Here is a 17,229-nt window from a genome sequence, read left to right on the forward strand (position 1 = left end):
TTTCCTTCCCTTTTTAATAATGTGGTGACAATAACAAGAAAAAATCACACACTTGGCGAAGTAACACAAACCAAGGAGTTAAATAGAGCAAACTGTCTTGAGGTTAAATGCCTGTGGAACAGCATTATGCACAGCATATTTGAAGAAGAGAATAGATCCGAAATTTTCTAAACTGACCTAGGAAATGTGAAATATGTCATCAATTTACCCCTGGCCAGAAGCAGGTTCTTAAGAAAGGCACACCCTTTTTGGTGGCGGGCACCAAGGGATGCAAATCCACTGTGTCTCATAGGAAAGATTCTGTGGTCTAAGGATCCTGACCACTTAATATGGGTGCTTGCTTTCAATTTGCCTGGCTTTCACGCCTGTGTGTAGGCTACTGCAATGCCTTCATTTCAGCGAACTGAAGACCTGCCTGACTCCTAGTATTGCCTGTGTGGGACTGAGCAGGGTGCCACAGTCATGGCAGCTCTGCAGCCCAAGCCTGCCGTGGGTTCCCTCTAGTCTTCATGTGCTTAAGGTGAACATGTTTTATACTCTCTTTGGTCTTTTGACAGTTTTTAAAGGATGTGAGCCTCAGGGCATGACTCTGTGGAGGCAAGGTGGAGTGTCTGCTGAGTGCAGGCTGGCTATCACCATCTTGGTTTGTACCTCCTATTTCCATATATTAAAATGCATTATTAAGACCTCATGCAGGTGGTCTGCAGGCTCTCCTGCCTTCCTTGCTTCCCCTATACCTTATTGTGTCCTCCAGTCTGATTAGGGCTAATTTTCTGTATTCCCTTAATGTTGCTAGTCAGAGCAGCAAAGGGATCAGATTAGCCTCTGCTGAGACCCAAGGGTGCTCAGTGGTTTCTGGCAATATTTAGTTTGAGACAATTGCAGGTGTTTATTTAAGACTTCTTCCCCAGTGTGAATGAAACCTTTTGCAGGAGTCTGGGGTGCCTGGCAAGAAGAGTGTATTTCGAGAGCCACAGACCTGTGCTCTGCTGAGATCCCAATGCATGGGTCCACAGAGTGCAGAGGTACATGAGATGATGCTCAGCCCTTTCCTGGGCTACTGCCTGACTGGCCGTATCTGTTCTGCCCCATTCCTGTCTGAAGAGCATAGCCCAGTCCCAGGAAGGTAGTGGATCAGGTTGCCTCACTTTAAATACGGCAAGGAAACTGTAATGAGAGCCCGTCTCTGGGAGAGTCAGCAGGAAGCCAGTGGACTGGAAATGGTCAATTTTGAGGGCTGGTTTACAGCAATGGTGAGTCATTTGAAGATGCAGCATGCCTGTGGCATTATGGTCTCTGAACACAGACCTGTAATTGTCCTGAGGCTCAAAGAACAGGGGTCTGCTGAATTTACTGAGCTGCCCTGGAAGAAGAGGATGAAAACTTCTCTGTGCAGCAGCTGCCTAGCCTACCTAAATAGAAACACAATTCATTTTCCTCCCACTATGGACCACAGGACATAATGGACCTTGTAATGTAGTTTTCCACACTTCCAGGAATAAACTAGCCAGGTGTGAAGATATGAAGAGGTCTCTAATTTCCTGGTAACTGAGGTGATGTTTTAAAGGTTAAAAAGAGAACTCCTGGAAATAAAATCTCAGGAATGTTCTTGAACAGGAAAGGGAGTCGAATAACACAAGGGAACATCTTGACATTTCCGGTAAAGAAAACAACAGATGGCCAGTGTGGAATTGCTAGGCACCACTGCCTGTGATTTCCCACTGTACATCGTGCATACTGCTTGTACTGCCTGCAGTTACCTGAGCTACCTCTTCCAGCTGTGTCCCAGTCTGGAAGGAACAAACTCAGTTATCTGTGCTCAGCAGGCACAGTCCAGTGGTACCAGATGTGATACACCTGAGGCCTGAGGAGCCAGCAGGGGCTGAAGACTGGATTAGCACAAGATTCTCATGGCAAGCAGCCACCTATCCCACCAAGATGCTGGTGGCCTATAGGAAATTCCTCCTTCCCACTGAGAAGGTCCCTGTACCATTTTCGTGAGCAGTTTCTGGAGAGAAAAGGATTCTAAAACTAAATTTGAGCAGCTCTGTGACAAAAGAGATATCTGTGAAAAATATCCCCTGGGCTCCAAGTCTCTGGAACTGATTTCATGTTAAAAGGCCAAAAATATCCATTTGCACAGCAACTGACATACCTGGTGCAGAACTTACAAACTGTGCTGGTCTGATTATTTAGTGATTTATTTCCATGAACATTCTTTCACCACAACTCCATGCTGTCCCTTAGAGAGGCAAAAAAAAAAAAAATATTCTTTTCAGCATTTCATTTTCATAGAGAATCCAATCTGCTTACAAGGCATGTTACAACACTGATGAGTTCTTTCTTGCTTTTTCAATTACCTGTGGGTATTTCATTTCACTGAAAGATCTCATTGAAAGCACATTTTACCGACCTCCAGGGTGGTCGGATTGATATCTCTGTCTTAGTTATATGTGTAGGTAGAGTGCTTTGCTGGGGTGGATCCGGGGAGACAGTTTGCAATGTCTTTAGAATCACCTATGGGTTCCACGGGCTGCATATCTCACTTGAACTGTGTTTGATGCTTCCTATCAATATGAAGATTAGAGCAGGCAATGCCCTCATTCCTACTGCCTTTGCAAGACTGAATCTGTGTGTACCATGCTCTCCTACTTTAATGAATGCTATTTTGGCAGGAAAGGCTTGATGGCAAATCGAGCCCAACTGGCTTCAAGCTCATTTAACTGGGAATTACTGATCTGGGAAAAGAGGTGGCCAAAATTATCATATTTGCAGCCCCTTCCATATTTGCAGATGCGAGACAAGAAAATCTACCAGATACCTGCTAAAGTATTGGAGCCAGGGCACTTTCCTTGCTTGTAACCACTTTGAGAGTATGGCAATGGTTCTATTAATCCAGAACCAATGGCTTCCAAACTATTTTCTTTTCTTCCTGTATATAGCGGATGTCCACAAAATCATCTTGTGCCACTCCTTGCTAAGGCATGAAGAGGTAAACAATCTACTACAAGAAGCCCTGTAGTAATTAGCAAGCTCATAAACCAAATTGTGACTATGACCCTCTTGAACTGAAACCTAATTGCAGAGGTATTGCTGAAGTGTGAAATAGGAGAGATCTTTTAACATTTATTTTTTGTGTGTGAAGTCAGCTGCTATGAAAGCACCAGAGTAATTCCAGCAGCTTTAGATCTCTGCCACTTTTATCTCCTTGCCACATCTCCTCTGCTAATTTAAATGCTTGGGACTCTGTCTCTTAGATTTTTCCTTGGTTTGCTTCTTTGTGTCTTTTTTGAAATATTACTGCACTGGGCTTTCACCCTTTTAGGTTTCTGCGGGGTCTATAGCAGAAAGTGTCAAGGACAGAGTGGTTGATTCCAGACTGCAAGTGTATGTCACTCGACCTGGCCTGTTCACTTGTCTTGCCACAAACAAGCACAGCAAAACTTTTGGAACTGCAAAAGCAGCAGCAACCATCAGCATTTCAGGTATGCAGGGATGGAAGAGGCCATTAATTTTTTTAGGCTTTCCTGTTGGGGAAGAGGAAAAGGGTGTGGAGTACTCTGGAGAAAGAGGGGAAGCCTTGGAGAGCTGATAGTGTGTGGGGGCCTAAATTTGAGTACAAGTACATCCTCCACCAGGCTATTTCCTCATATACTCTTACATTTTGGAGACTGGCATAGCTGTCATTTCCTGAATGTTTGATGCTGTCTTGTACTTTGTGTCCCAGAAGCACACTTGGTAAGTTCATCCATGAGGAGGAAGTTGTGGCCATGGCCCAGCGTTGGTATCATCTAACAGCAAAGTGAAAATAGTTTCAAGCAGTTCAGCTTCACAAGGGGTTGTCATCCAGAAAGTGGGGTGGTTGCCCACAGAGTAGTACCCTGCCTTGCCTGGGGTTATCTCTTCTCTCAGGGACATCTCCCAAATGTCAGAATGAATTTCCAAAGAGGAGAAACACCTCTGTCAAAGATAACTAACAACATTTGTCATACAGAGAGAAAGGTGGAAACTTGTCCCATCCCTCTTTGGACAGGAAGGGGGATTTAGTTAGAGGAATCACAGAGGACATGGGATGGTATCCCTGGTCCTGCTTTTAACCAGGCAGGTACTTGCTCATGTCTCTGTGCCCTAGCTTCTGCTTTCTTGAAAAAAAAAATTGTGCCATTTCTTACACTGGTCATTGAAACCTAGCAGGAAACTCTGCCCATAAGGTACTCAGCACTAACTGTATTTCCCATCCTCACTCCTGCTTTTTAGCCCAGGCAAGTCTGTGTCCTGCAAATGGGGTGGAGCAGACAGGTACTTTGGCCTGGTGGAAGCTGTACTCCTCCAGGCAGTGTGTGCTCAGCAGGAGGAGAACATCCTCCTAGACCTGAGCAGGAGTCTGCCTTGGCCTTGCCCAGCTCACAAGGCTTGCAGGACAGAGGTGCCCTGGCCCTTGGCTGATGTTCAGAGCCTCCTCCCTGTGCTAGCACTGCCCAACTCCCTGTGGCACTGCAAACCAGGGCCACTGCTTTGTGCCAGTGCTGCATCTCCAGCCTTGGCTTCTCCTGCTTGTTACAGCTGCTGCCTGAAGTAATGGATAACTATGTGGCTTAAACAGAGCATGCTACCTGCTGGTTACATAGAACCCAAAGGATCAGGCTAGAAGTGTGGGTTTACAGTGCAAGAGTCCACGTCAGCTGGCACTACCATCAACAATCCACTCTCTCCTCATCATTCTTTCTCACTTTACAGTGTTCTGTGTTGGCCAACTTTTCTTCCCCACAAGGAGATAAAAAAAATGAAGAGCATTTAGGTGCATTTTTTTTAAATACTTTTAGCTTATAGTTCTCAGACACATTTCCTTGCATGGAAATCTTGACTTGTGCATCTCAGAGGGAACAATGAAGTATCACTGATGTCTTTTCCATTTCTTCTTTCTCCTGGTTCATCACAATTCCTGGATCTGGTGCCTCTTGACAGAATGGAGGTAAGAATGACTTTCTGTGGTTTTGTGGAGGCTCTTTCTAGGCTGGAAAGAGGAAGAATTGTGAACCAAGGGGGTTTGGTTAATTTGTCTTAAATGAAGGGGTAGGGTTTCTGCATGCCAGCTGTGCAGATGCGGTTCACTCAAAGGTATCACTGAGGTCCTTTGCAGAGGCATAATTGGAGACCATACTTGAGCAGATAATCATGGTTTTGAGTCAAGCCAGCAGTAAGGGTGTTTGAAATATGGGGGAAATATTCAGAAGGAAATTCTATTCGGTTACAGAGCCACAGTTTTTCTTGACCTTATGAATTTTCACGGCAAAGCTTAATTACAAGTTAAACTCCTGCCTGTTCACAGTTAATAAATGTAATTTGTTTTGGTGCTCACCGGATTAGGCCAAAAGAAGGTCATATTTGTTCCAAGCAGAATTATGCATGGGTAAATTCATTTACATGTGATGAGAAATTAACTTCTGCTTAGTAATTTTTGGAGGACTGAATAATTTGGCCGGCTTTTTCTCTTTAAAATCCTTTCATGCTTCTACATGCTGCACTGGCTGATCAGTCTGGAAGGAAAATGAGAATGTTAGTCTGGGAGATGGGCTGGGGCCTTCTGGCCACCACAGAAAAGGGCAGAGCCTGGGAAAGTCCGGGCAAATGGCTTTGCCACTCTGCTGACACAGACCCCCTGCAAAGGCTTTTGTCTCCATCACAGGAGCTTGCAAGGTCGATTCAGGAAGTTTGTAAGTGATTAACTGACCATCCAATGATGATGGCAGACTTATGCCTTACACCTGCACCCCTGCAGGTATAACAGGCATGGGGACACAGATCAAGTGCTCAGCCCATCTGTCCCATAGGTGTTAACATTTGCTGCACTAGATTCTGTGACAAACCATTGTGAGAAACATGTTACTACTTCTTCATTGCAACTTGATCTGTGCCTCCTTGCATATTTTAGAAAACCAGGGTAACATAATGTTAGCGCTGATAGCTCTTCTCAGTCTGCCTCTGCAGCCCCCTGAAGTCAGCAGCACAGTTGCCCCATGCACACCTGTCCCCACTTTTGCCCCTGGGGCACAGGAATGATGCAACTTTCAGATTAAGCACGATGGGAATTACCAGGAAAATGTAAATAACATTACCCCAGCCACGCCAAGAACAGTTCTAGCAGGGTTCTGGGATCAGTGCGTCGCTTTGGGGAAACCCGCTGTGTGCTGGGGAGGTATGATGGACTGTGAGACTAGTGCAGTATGCTGGGGTACTCCTGTGTCACATGAAGACATGTCCATGGAGCCTGGGATGATGCGCTGTCAGAGCATCACTGTCATTTTGGTAAACCACAAGGGATTAGTGCCTTCCTGTATTTTTTATCGTGACACAGACAAAAAAATTAAAGAAAACATTCATATGGAGCCCAAAATAGAGCTACTAAAATAGGGCCAGGGAGTGTCATCTGCCGAGAACAACATCTCAAGAACAGAAATGTGTAATCCCTGTGTAATCCCTTGTCCATGTACCTCCAGCTTTCTGAACAAAAAACAGCAAGAAACCCCAGAGTTAACAATGGATGATTATTTCGACAGGGGAAAGAAATAAAAGGCAAAGATACAAATAGCTCTGTTGACTGCTCCAAATAGTTGGCGTGTTGTGAATTGAACTCTCTGACCCCTGTTACACTGACCGAATGAGCAATGGGGACAGCTGCACCCAGCCCTCCTCCCTGCCCTGATTTGGCCATCCCTCATACACAGGGAGTCTGTTTTCCCAGCTTTACGTCCTGTACCAAGGACACTGCATCCCACGGACTGTCTAGGCAGAGGGCACCTCCTCACCCATAGACCTTGCTGCTGTTGGGTGACCATGGGAGCTGCTGGAAGCATGGCTGACCTGTGCATTGTCCTTACCCTGCTGCTCCCTTTTGATGGCCACGGGGAAGAAGGGAGGAAGGGAGTGGGGGAGAAGTCTCCTTCTCCATGCAAATAACATGGGAAAGGTGAGTATATGGCCCTCAAAGAAGATGACCCTACCATGATTTTTACTGCTCCTGCATAGCTCTATCTCTATGCTATGTGGCAGGACTTCGCAAAATGAGAGATGTGGTGAAGACAGAAGATGCACTTTGCAGAGAAACACCAGGAAGAAAACCACAGATTTGTTCCTTCCTCGTCTCTTTAGCTGGGGGAGCTAAAGTTGTGGAAGAGGGGCAGGGTCAGGAGTGGTGCAGGAGCCAAGGAACGGCTGGCAGGAGTTTGGTCTGATCTTGTGAAAAATTCCCTGGCACAAGATGGGTTGTACTTACCTGGCTCCTGCTCATCAAGTCTATCTTAAATTAAACTCTTGTTAGACAGCAGAGCAAAAAATCCTGAGTTATCACAGGACTGCAGCAAGTAGCATGACTGATCCCTGCTTCAGGGAAGAAGAAAAGTAAATATTTTCCCATTAGAGCCTTTGGGTAGGGCAAGGGGTCATGCTAGGTCATGGTTCTGTGTGATTGCTCAGTCTTTAGTCCACTTAAAATGTTAACAACACATAGTCGGGGTCTCATCTCTGGAGCTCACCTGGGCTGGCAACAGAGTACCCTCCAAAAGATTGATTCTTGGATTATATTAGCTTGTTTTAGTGGTTATAAGCATATACCATCTCCTCTGCCCTCTGTTAGCCTTACATATGCCACTTTCTTCAGAAACAGGGCCATTGTGCTCATGCAGCTGTTTAGATCTGTGAGCTTACTGTGTGTGTGCTCTTGTCCTCGACAGCAAGCTGTACAAGGGTGACACAGGCTACTGCAGCACATACAGAGGTGAGGTGTGTAGTACTATCTTGGCGAAGAATGCTCTTGTTTTCTTCAACTCCTCGTATGCTGACCCAGAGGAGACCCAAGAGCTGCTTGGGCACACTGCCTGGACTGAACTGAAAATGGTGAGTTCATTCTGCAAACCGGCTGCTGAGTCTCTGCTGTGTAACTACATCTTCCAAGAGTGCAATCCCTCGGGAGCTGGGCCAGCTCCAAAACCAGTGTGCAGGTAAATGAAGAAAAACATGCTCATATTTCATTTTCATTTCATGGGGATGTGTATGCAGCAGGGGAGTGGTGAGGGACTGTCCAGGCTTGCAGTAGCAAGTGAAGCTCAGTGAAGCTGGGCCCTGTAGGATTGCACACGTTTTCCCTTTGCTCTCTCCTTGGCCTGTACAGACTGATTCCGCTCTCACTGTGCACATTGCTAGGGTATGGCCTGAATTTGAAGTCCAGACCTCTATATTATATCAGGTGTTTGGAGGACAGTGTTGAAAAGAAGTATCCATTTGGATTACATATGTAGTTTCAATAATTAACATGTTGTTATTTGTTTATTCTTACCAGGCCAGTATGGATATTTTTTATTACTATAAAAAATAATTGCTTCTTTGGAATTTTGACTAAATGTGGCTCCAGAAGATGCAACAAGTCTGGCCAAGGCAATACGCCAATTGTTTAGTACTTCCTGCTATGCCAAAATTGTGAAAAAAATGATGAGACCAGAGACACTGCCTGTGTAATTTTACCTGATAAACTAAAACCCCAATGTGGTTATTCTATCCTTCTATATGCAGAGAAACGTACATTGAAACTGGGCTGACAGGGACCCTGGGGAGTCCAAATCATCTCTTACTATAGCTAATCTACTGTTGACAGGTATTTGTAAACCCTTCCCAGTGACAGACACTTCTCCCTCCTTATGCAACCTCCTGAGCAGTCCTTCCTTCATTGTTCCTTGTCCTCCCACCGTGGTCATGGAGGCAAGTTTCTTTCTTTCCTCTTTGCAGTGAAATGATACATCTTTCCCAGATTCTTTGACTAGAATAAAACAAGTTTTTCCAAGCTCTGCACATAGCTTTTGCTCTTCTGCCCAGCCCAGGTTTTGTTAAGTTTAACAATAATGTAGTTAGATGTGCTTTGCAGAGGACAGCCCCAAACACATATATCAGGGTGAAACTTTTTTTTTTTCCCTGATATATTCAGCCCCTAAAAAATTAGTCATTACCCATTTCACATTTGGGCAGCTGACATCCCTGGCTAATGTGTGCTGCTCCGGTCTTGTCATGAAAGAAGACCTTATCCACATTTTTAAATGCTATTCAGATTTGCATTTATTAGAAGAGTAGCCCCAACTCTACTGTCTCAAATAAAATACAAATCTTTTCTACAGACATGGCAAGCACACTGCTTGCTGGACTTGGGCCAGATGCATAATGGCAATAATTTCTCCAGTTATGTAGAGGCCTAGAGGCTGACAATCAGCAGCATGTTGGTTTTGTAATCAGGACCACTTTTGTTGCTTCTCCTTTAATATCTCTAAAACAAAGGCAAAGAGAAAAATCTCAATATGACTATTGACCATATATTTAATTTTGTATTTGATACTTATGCTGCTTAGTATTCTACCATCAACACAAGGGTGGCATATATCCTACGAAAGCAGATTATATGCAAGTATCCAGAGACAATCATGCAGTCAAGTACTACACTTTGTCTTTTGCCGGCAGACTCCTCCCCACCACCTCACTATTCTGCTCTTTGTCATTGTGCCCTTAAATACGTGATCTCTCTGCCTTTTTTCAAGATCTGTGGCAGAGTTTGTATCTCAGCCACTCATGCACAGCCCTTTAGTCAGCTAAGGGTTTTACACAAAACTCCACGAGGTACTTAAGTTAGATCTTGGCCTTGCTTCATTTACCCCTGCTTATGAGAGGCTCGGCAGGACCAGAACTCACAGTGATTTAACTGAAGACCTGTACTTCTCGGGCACTTCTAAAGTCAGAATTATAGAAACCTACATAATGATGCACTTGATCTTGATGCACCTGAACTAACAGTTACAACATTTGCAAATATGTCTAAATGCTAATGGCTTGCCTGGAACTATTTTTCTTCAAATCCATGAGTCAGTGTTGGTTTTTATTAGTTATTCTTCCCTCCTTCCCCCTCAATTTTAATGCAGCTTTCTTCATAAGAAAAGTCCTGGAATAGCATCCTTCTCAATTCCTGACCTCAGAGAACTTCAGCTGGACAGCAGTTCTTCCAGAGTCCAATATTCCTTTTGATAACTCAGACATCTAATATATGCTTCTTAATGGCTGAGAGGGGGCTCTTGAACACATCTCACATGGTCTTGGTTACTTTCCAATTCCATTAACTTATTTTTACTGACAAATTTACAGCTTTCTGCAGAAGCTGGCTAGACTACACAAGTTTTCAGCTGAAATACTTAATGAGTAAGAATTTAACTCAGATGTGGGAGAGTTCTCCCAGTTTTTGAGGGACAAACTGCCCACAATGTATGTCCATGTATTTTTATCTTATTATTTATTTTCTGCACCAATTTATCTCTTTCCATGCTGTTTTTTAATGTTCATTTGGAACATTAAAAGCTAGGTTTGGAAGCTAGCTAGCAAGAATAGCAACTGACCGGCCAAGTAAAGCTTTTATAAAAGTAACCAGGGGTAAAACAAGATGAAATGAAACAGAAGAAAACCACATGGGAAAAGTTCACTCTGTAAATTTACATGCAAAATCATTAAATGAGAATTCTTAGGGGAAAGTAATGTCTTGTCTCATAATTCTTGATTACATCTGCCTCTTGTTGCTGGCTGTTATTGTAATAGCAGAAGTACCCCCAGTTTCTGTTTCAATCACTGTTGATAGGAAGTGATCAGGCTGTAGGGAACAGTCTTGTGTTGAGGAAAGTCTCTCTTTGTTTGGGTCTGTGTGTTACCACTTACTCTTACATAGTCTCTTGTGGTCTCTAGAAACACTACTGGCACACTTGCTGTCTTCTGCCATTACTGTTCCTTGTCCATCTGTCATTTACATGACATAACATTTTAAACAATAAACTGAAGTAATCGTCCCATGTGACCTCAGCAAGCTCACCCTGGTCAGCATCAGGTGCTACAACAACCATAAGAACCTAGCTCTAAGTGACTGGCCATCCTTCCCTCTCGCTGCTTTACCATCCTTCCTGGGCGCAGATAGCCTTCCTTTAACCCTGGCACAGACAGCATTGCAGAAGAATGGTCTTTTGTGTTTTGCAGTTGAACACTGAATAAAGGGCTTATTTAAGGATGCTCAGAATCCAGGAATGAACAGAGCTAATTCAATCCAGATCTCCCAAGTCTCAGCCAGTGCTTCAAATGCAAGTTTTTCTCATTTCCATATCTAAGTATTTCTTTTCTTCACAAGGTCATTCCTGTTCCACGTGTTGTTTAACATAAAAAAAGATAAACTTGCCATCTGGCTGCATTCAGCTTCCATGGAAGGGAGAAAGGAATAAACCAGGACTGACTAAAACCAAGCAGAGGGTAGCTGGGCATTGATGACATCAGCCTGTTGAATTGAAGGGCATCTATTATGGTTGCAGAAAAGCTGTTGCTCTGGTAGAATTCCCAATGACCTTTATCCTTCAAGTGCTTTAGAAGGTTTGCAGTGTTGTTAGCCATTACTGAAACTCATCTGCTCTTGTCAAAACTCATCTGCTCTTGTCTTAAAGAGTTCACATAAACCCACCAGATGGTGAATTTGGTGAAATCCTTCACCAAAGACCCCAGAAGCACCTTTCTTTTTCTGCATCATTGTGCGATGGTTGGAAAAGTTGAGGATCTGGGGAAGACTTGAGCTGAGCTGTGCAAAAGAAATCTCTGCATATGACCTCAAAGCTGGTTTTGTAACTCAGACTCTTAAGAATGGCCACATAAATCACTAGTCAATCACTAGTCAATCACTAGAAAATTGACCAATACAAGAAATCCACAAACTTCCCACTATGGGTAGTGTGTTGGTGGTGGTTGGTTGGTTGGGGGGGTGGTTTTTTTTTTTTTTTTTTTTTTTTTTTTTTTTTTTGGGGGTGTGTGTGTGTGTGTGTGTTTAATTATGATTTTTTCTTAAAATATATATATTTACTTTTATTAGCGTCCCCCCCGCCCCCCCCCCCCCCCCCCCCCCCTGCTCCCAGCCCCAGTGCAGGTATTTCTTTCTTGTGCTTCTTCACGAACAAGTTCTCATATAGGGCCCATTTAAACATCCAAAGAACTTCTTGTCAGTGAATATTTCACATTGTTATGGAGGTAATACATTAGGTGGGACACAGGTCACTTTTTACCAGGCAATCTAAAGCTTTTACTGCAGATGCCTACACAGAAAAAAATGGATATAAAGCTGCCTATAGAAACAAACAAACAAACAAACAAACAAACAAACAAACAAACAAACAAACAATTTATTCTGTGGCATTGAAAGTATATGCAAATGTTTAATATAAGAAGGTTAAGAATTTCAGCTCACCTCTTGCTTTTAGTAGATGGCACTTCAATGTACAATTTATAGAAGCCAAGTAAGATTATTAGAATACATTGAAAAATTATAACTCTAGAAATGAAAGGGAGACTATTTACAAGAACATGTAGTGATAGGACAAGGGGGAATGTCTTCCAACTGAAAGAGAGTAGGTTTAGATTAGATAATAGGAAGAAATTATTTACTGTGAGGATGGTGAGACACTGGCACAGGTGGCCCGGGGAAGCTGTGTATGCCTCATCCCTGGAAGTGTCAAAGGCCAGGTTAGATGGGACTTCGAGCAACTGGGTCCAGTGGAATGTGCCCCTCTTCATGGGAGGGAGTTGGAACTAGATGATCTTTGATATCTCTTCCAACACAAACCATTCTATGGTTCTACAATATTTATTAGTAGAAGATGTCAAAAAATCTGTAGAAAAAGATAGGAATGAACTCCTCATAGCTTGGTGTGTGTTGTGTTTTCAACAAAATGCTGCTTCATTAAAAATATAGGTTTGTATGTTTCTTAGAGGAAGCCATTGAATTTCAGACTCTTTCCTTTATGGTTTATGAGCCAGCCAGACTGGCTTTAAAGAAGTGTCACCCCATTAATGGCTAACCTGCATAATTCCTGCTATCACTGCTAAGTGCAGCCATTTTTTTCAAGCCATTGACAGCTGTATTTCTCTGTTTTTTGCAAAATAATATAGAGAGAATTGCCTTGCTGTAAAGGATATCTACTGCTTTAAGGAATGGCTCTCGATGGAGGAGAGCTCTCAGAAGGGGATTTACAAGCCAGGGCTGATGCTGCTCGCTCTTCCTGAATGCAAAAGTTTGCCCAGCCTGCACGAGGATCCCAGCTCCTGCACCCATATCCCCTTTTTTGGTAAGGTGGCACATGCTGCTGATTGTCCAGAGAGCTGTGTTCTTGCTAAGGGAGAGGGGAAAGGCATGATCCATAATTTACAACAAAAGTAAAAGCCAATGGTGGGTCTTGTCAGCACCTGTGCATGGAATTGTGACAGCTGCTTTGGCTGTTTTCCTCTCTCGTGCAGCTGGGGTGTGGGAAAAATCCCTCAAGCAAATAAAGCCTGGGCCTTTATTTAGAAGATCATAACAATCGCAAAAAACAGCCTTAATGACAGCAAAATTGCTGTTCAGGTGCCTTTGCAAATAAACAAGCTGTCAAAGCACTGCTAGAGGGAGAACTTTTTCCTGTAATGTCTTCTAAGTGAGCATCCAGTGATATTGCATTATGGACAATCCCTCCTTACATCTTGTCTTGTCTTTTCACAGATTTTAAGAAGGAGAACACAACCAGTAAGTAGACTGCTCCAGACTCTGTTTCTAGAATGGACATGATATTCTTCATTGAAGCTGCCATTTGCACTGTATTTTTGTGTTTTCTGCTGGTCCTGGATGGCTGAATTTAGGTTATTACTGAAGAATGGGTTTCCATGTTCAAGGCATGGGGAAACACATTTCTAGCTCTTTGGAAGTTGAGGAGATCATGAGCTGGTAACTTTTCATGAGAGAGGCATGGTGGTTTTAGATGACATCCTTCCCTCCAGCTGTTCCCTTTTCTTTCTCCCCATTGCCTCTCATTCCCCTCTATCCATATTTGTATTTATGATTCTGAGGTTGTCCCTACCTTATTATGGTAACAACATGGTTACCTATGTCAGGCTGGCCTTACAGGACCTTTAGCTCCCAGCACTCTCCTCAGATCACCTCTGAAATCTGGCTGTTTCTTGTATAAGCCTCCTATGACATACGGTGAGATCCAGACAGTCTCTGCAGTGCTGCTTTGACTTCTGTCAGGCTCCCACCCTGCTGCAGGTCATGGCTGAAACATGCACACCCAACTCTTCCACTCATATGCAATTGCAGTTCCAAGCTCAGACACTGAACTTGCCTCATTAGAAAAAGGAAGACTCTCTCTCCTGACATGCATCTAGGCAAATCTGAATTCTGCAGATTTGGCAGTGGCAGACACTTTCTTCATGGAGAGACAGAGAAAGTTTAAAAAAAAAAATTATCAAGAATTTTGGGGAATATTCTTTCATGGAAAAAACTTGGCTCTACCTGACAACCCAAGACCTGGGGGCCTGGTGATGCATACATGGAGATAAGGGCTTCAGCACCCTCTGGGTCAGTCCCTACAGCCTGCAAGGGCAGCCATCCCTGCCCTGGTGGAGAGACCACAAGAGAGGGATATCAGCATATAAGTGGAGCATTTATGGGATGGCTTCAGTCTCCCCACATATGTTTCAGGACATATTGTCTGTCTTCTGTATATGCATGACCTTTTTTGTCCAGCTTCAACAGCATTTTTCCCAGATTAGCATTGCACAGATACGCAACATTCAACCATATATCTTCAGGAAGATATAACAATAACATTTTAGTAGTATTGACCCCTCTTTTTTTTTACTTTAGACCCACTGTTATGTGCACAAGGATTTGTTAAACATGAACTGAACTGTTTTCTAGCTTGCTATCAAATTATTTATTAATTCCCAGATGGACTAGCTATATTATTCCCTCTGTCCTGTTGTAGCAAGATTGTCTAGATTGTAGCAAGACAGTCTATGAAAGCATCTGCATTTCCAGAGTATGAAGGATACAGATGTTCTTTCTTAGTGTTGCTCTTGCCCCTAGAGCTCTTCACATTCATCTTTTAAGGTGTCCCCCTGACATTTATTTCAGATCTGTGCAAAAATCTTTTTCGTGTTTATTACTAGCTGTGTCAAGAGGCATATGTCAGGCACTGCTTTCCTTGCCTTTGAATGAGAAACAAATAAAATTCTGTGCTCAGGTACACAAGTATGTTCCAGGACAGCTAACCAGATTTTACACCTCTGCAGAGCTACAGGGGGCTGCTATCTTATTGCAGATGTAAGTCATAAATGGTATTTACGTATCAGTCAAAGAAATCCACATTAGAAAATAAAATTATAGATAAGAAAATTGCGACAAAAGAACTTTCTGGTTTGTTAATTTTTTCTACCAAGGCTAAAAATGCAGTGGACCTTAAATATATGCTATCTATCCCAATGTTAGCCTCTGCTCAGTTGAGTTTAGAGATTAACTACTATATATTGAAATGTGTAAGGCTGCATCTCCTCTGCTGTCTTTCTGCTTCCTTGATTATGCTAGCATGCATTAAACTCTCCTATGAGGACAGGTGCATGTGAGGACATATGTCCTATTAGCACATTAATGCATATTCCTACAGTAAAATCTCAAGATTTTCTGCCTATTTTTTCTGCAGCTGGAACAAGCACTGTGTATGGAGTGACTTCATGATCTTCATTATAAAGAACTTTGTTTTATACTGATGCCATTCCTTAGATCATAGTTCAGATCATACTTCAGGGTATGGTTTCCATGCATGTTGAAAACCATAGGCTGTTTCCAAATAATCAAAGAGGATAAGGACTGCACAGAAGCCGGAGGAGGGCACCTTTATGAATCCCAGCTCCCTGCTACCAACCTGAGGAGCATGCGTGTCTCCCTGTTAGTGCCCCAGTAAGAATGCAGGCTGTGAATCATGGAAGCATTGCTGTGATTTGCTTTCTGCCTTGGTTTGGCTTCAGTGAGTTCAGTGTGGTTCTGCCCTGCACTTTCTACATAATGTACTGTGAAGTAGGTAGTTGCAGTTCAGCCACAACAGGCGCATGTCCTGTTTTCTCAATCCAAGAGAGCTGCAGTGCCCTCTTTGAAGTTTTACCAGATTTCCTTGTATGTAGAATGCAAAATTCCATCAGAGTGTAAGTAGGAGGTTAAACAGTACCCTTCCTGTCTTGTTTAGTCCTTCGGTGTGCTTCAGATCTGATGCTGTCAGAAGGTCTCATGTAATGACACGAACTTTATTCTTCTGAGTGTCTGCTGCAGGACGTGGTCTGAAATGTCTTGATCCCATGTGTTTTTTGTTGTTGTTGCTGTGGGGTTTTTTTTTATTTGTTTGTTTTTGTTGTTGTTGTTGTTGTTGTTTTTTTTTTCCCCTCCCAGGGACTTGCTACAGTGGCAATGGCCAGTTTTACCAGGGCACCGCCAATGTCACAGCATCCGGCATTCCCTGCCAGAAGTGGAGTGATCAGGTATGCATCAGTGTGAGATCCACCAAATGGAGAGCTACGCTCTAGGTTTGCTTTTCAAGGGATTTTCTCACAGTCAGGCAGCCCAGTCTCAGTGAGAGGGATCAGCAGGGAACAACTAGCCTTAATTCTTGACTCACTGGTGTTTTACAATCTCATGATATTTCAATCTACAGTTTCCCCTTACTGTGTCATTTCAAGCGGCTGAAAGACTGTTTTGAGGGCCTGTCTTGCTTCACTCCTTTGGTGGTTTTTTTTTTTCATTTTGTTTTACTAATAATAGCAGGGAAAATTATGCTGAAACACTAATACAATTTGCTTCCTCCCCCAAGGCTCCTCATTTGCACAGGAGGATTCCCCAGATCTTCCCTGAGCTGCTTGATGCTGAGAATTATTGCCGCAATCCAGGAGGTGAGAACGAGCGTCCCTGGTGCTACACAAAGGATCCAGCTGTGACCTGGGAATACTGCAGTGTGTCTCCCTGTGGAGATGGTAGGCAACTGCACTTCCTAATTTCTGCCACTGCGGTTGTTTTGTGGCCATGCAAGGTGTTTGCATTGAGTACAGCAATGTGTTCTGTCTTTTGGATCCATCTAGCTCTGTGTCTTCTCATAGATTCACTCAGTATCTTTAAACAGGAGGTTTAATGTGCCCCATGAAGAGGGGAAAATGAAGACAGGCACATCAAGCACCTTGCCCTAGATTATATAAATGCCAAAGATGAAGTGCAATGTCTTGTGGTACTCTTAAAAATTGATTTGTCAGACTCTTTAAAAGGTAGGGTTTCAGGCTGCTTTCCAAAGTTGTTTAGTTTAGGGTGATTTTTTTTTCAGTAATAACACCCCC

General features: G+C 43.3%; 1 protein-coding gene across 1 annotated transcript in view; it reads left to right on the forward strand.

Annotated features, from left to right (window-relative positions):
- Positions 1–17,229, forward strand: part of MUSK (muscle associated receptor tyrosine kinase) — a 57,689-nt gene that overhangs the window by 27,133 nt on the left and 13,327 nt on the right. The window contains exons 7-13 of the mRNA XM_040091260.2: positions 3,326–3,485; positions 4,966–4,972; positions 7,731–7,997; positions 12,994–13,169; positions 13,580–13,603; positions 16,298–16,386; positions 16,716–16,875. Coding sequence (XP_039947194.1) covers positions 3,326–3,485; positions 4,966–4,972; positions 7,731–7,997; positions 12,994–13,169; positions 13,580–13,603; positions 16,298–16,386; positions 16,716–16,875 — 883 coding nt within the window. The remainder of the gene's footprint in view (positions 1–3,325; positions 3,486–4,965; positions 4,973–7,730; positions 7,998–12,993; positions 13,170–13,579; positions 13,604–16,297; positions 16,387–16,715; positions 16,876–17,229) is intronic.

The sequence above is a fragment of the Hirundo rustica genome, chromosome Z (genome assembly GCF_015227805.2).
Source record: "Hirundo rustica isolate bHirRus1 chromosome Z, bHirRus1.pri.v3, whole genome shotgun sequence".
Classification (NCBI taxonomy): Eukaryota; Metazoa; Chordata; class Aves; order Passeriformes; family Hirundinidae; genus Hirundo; species Hirundo rustica.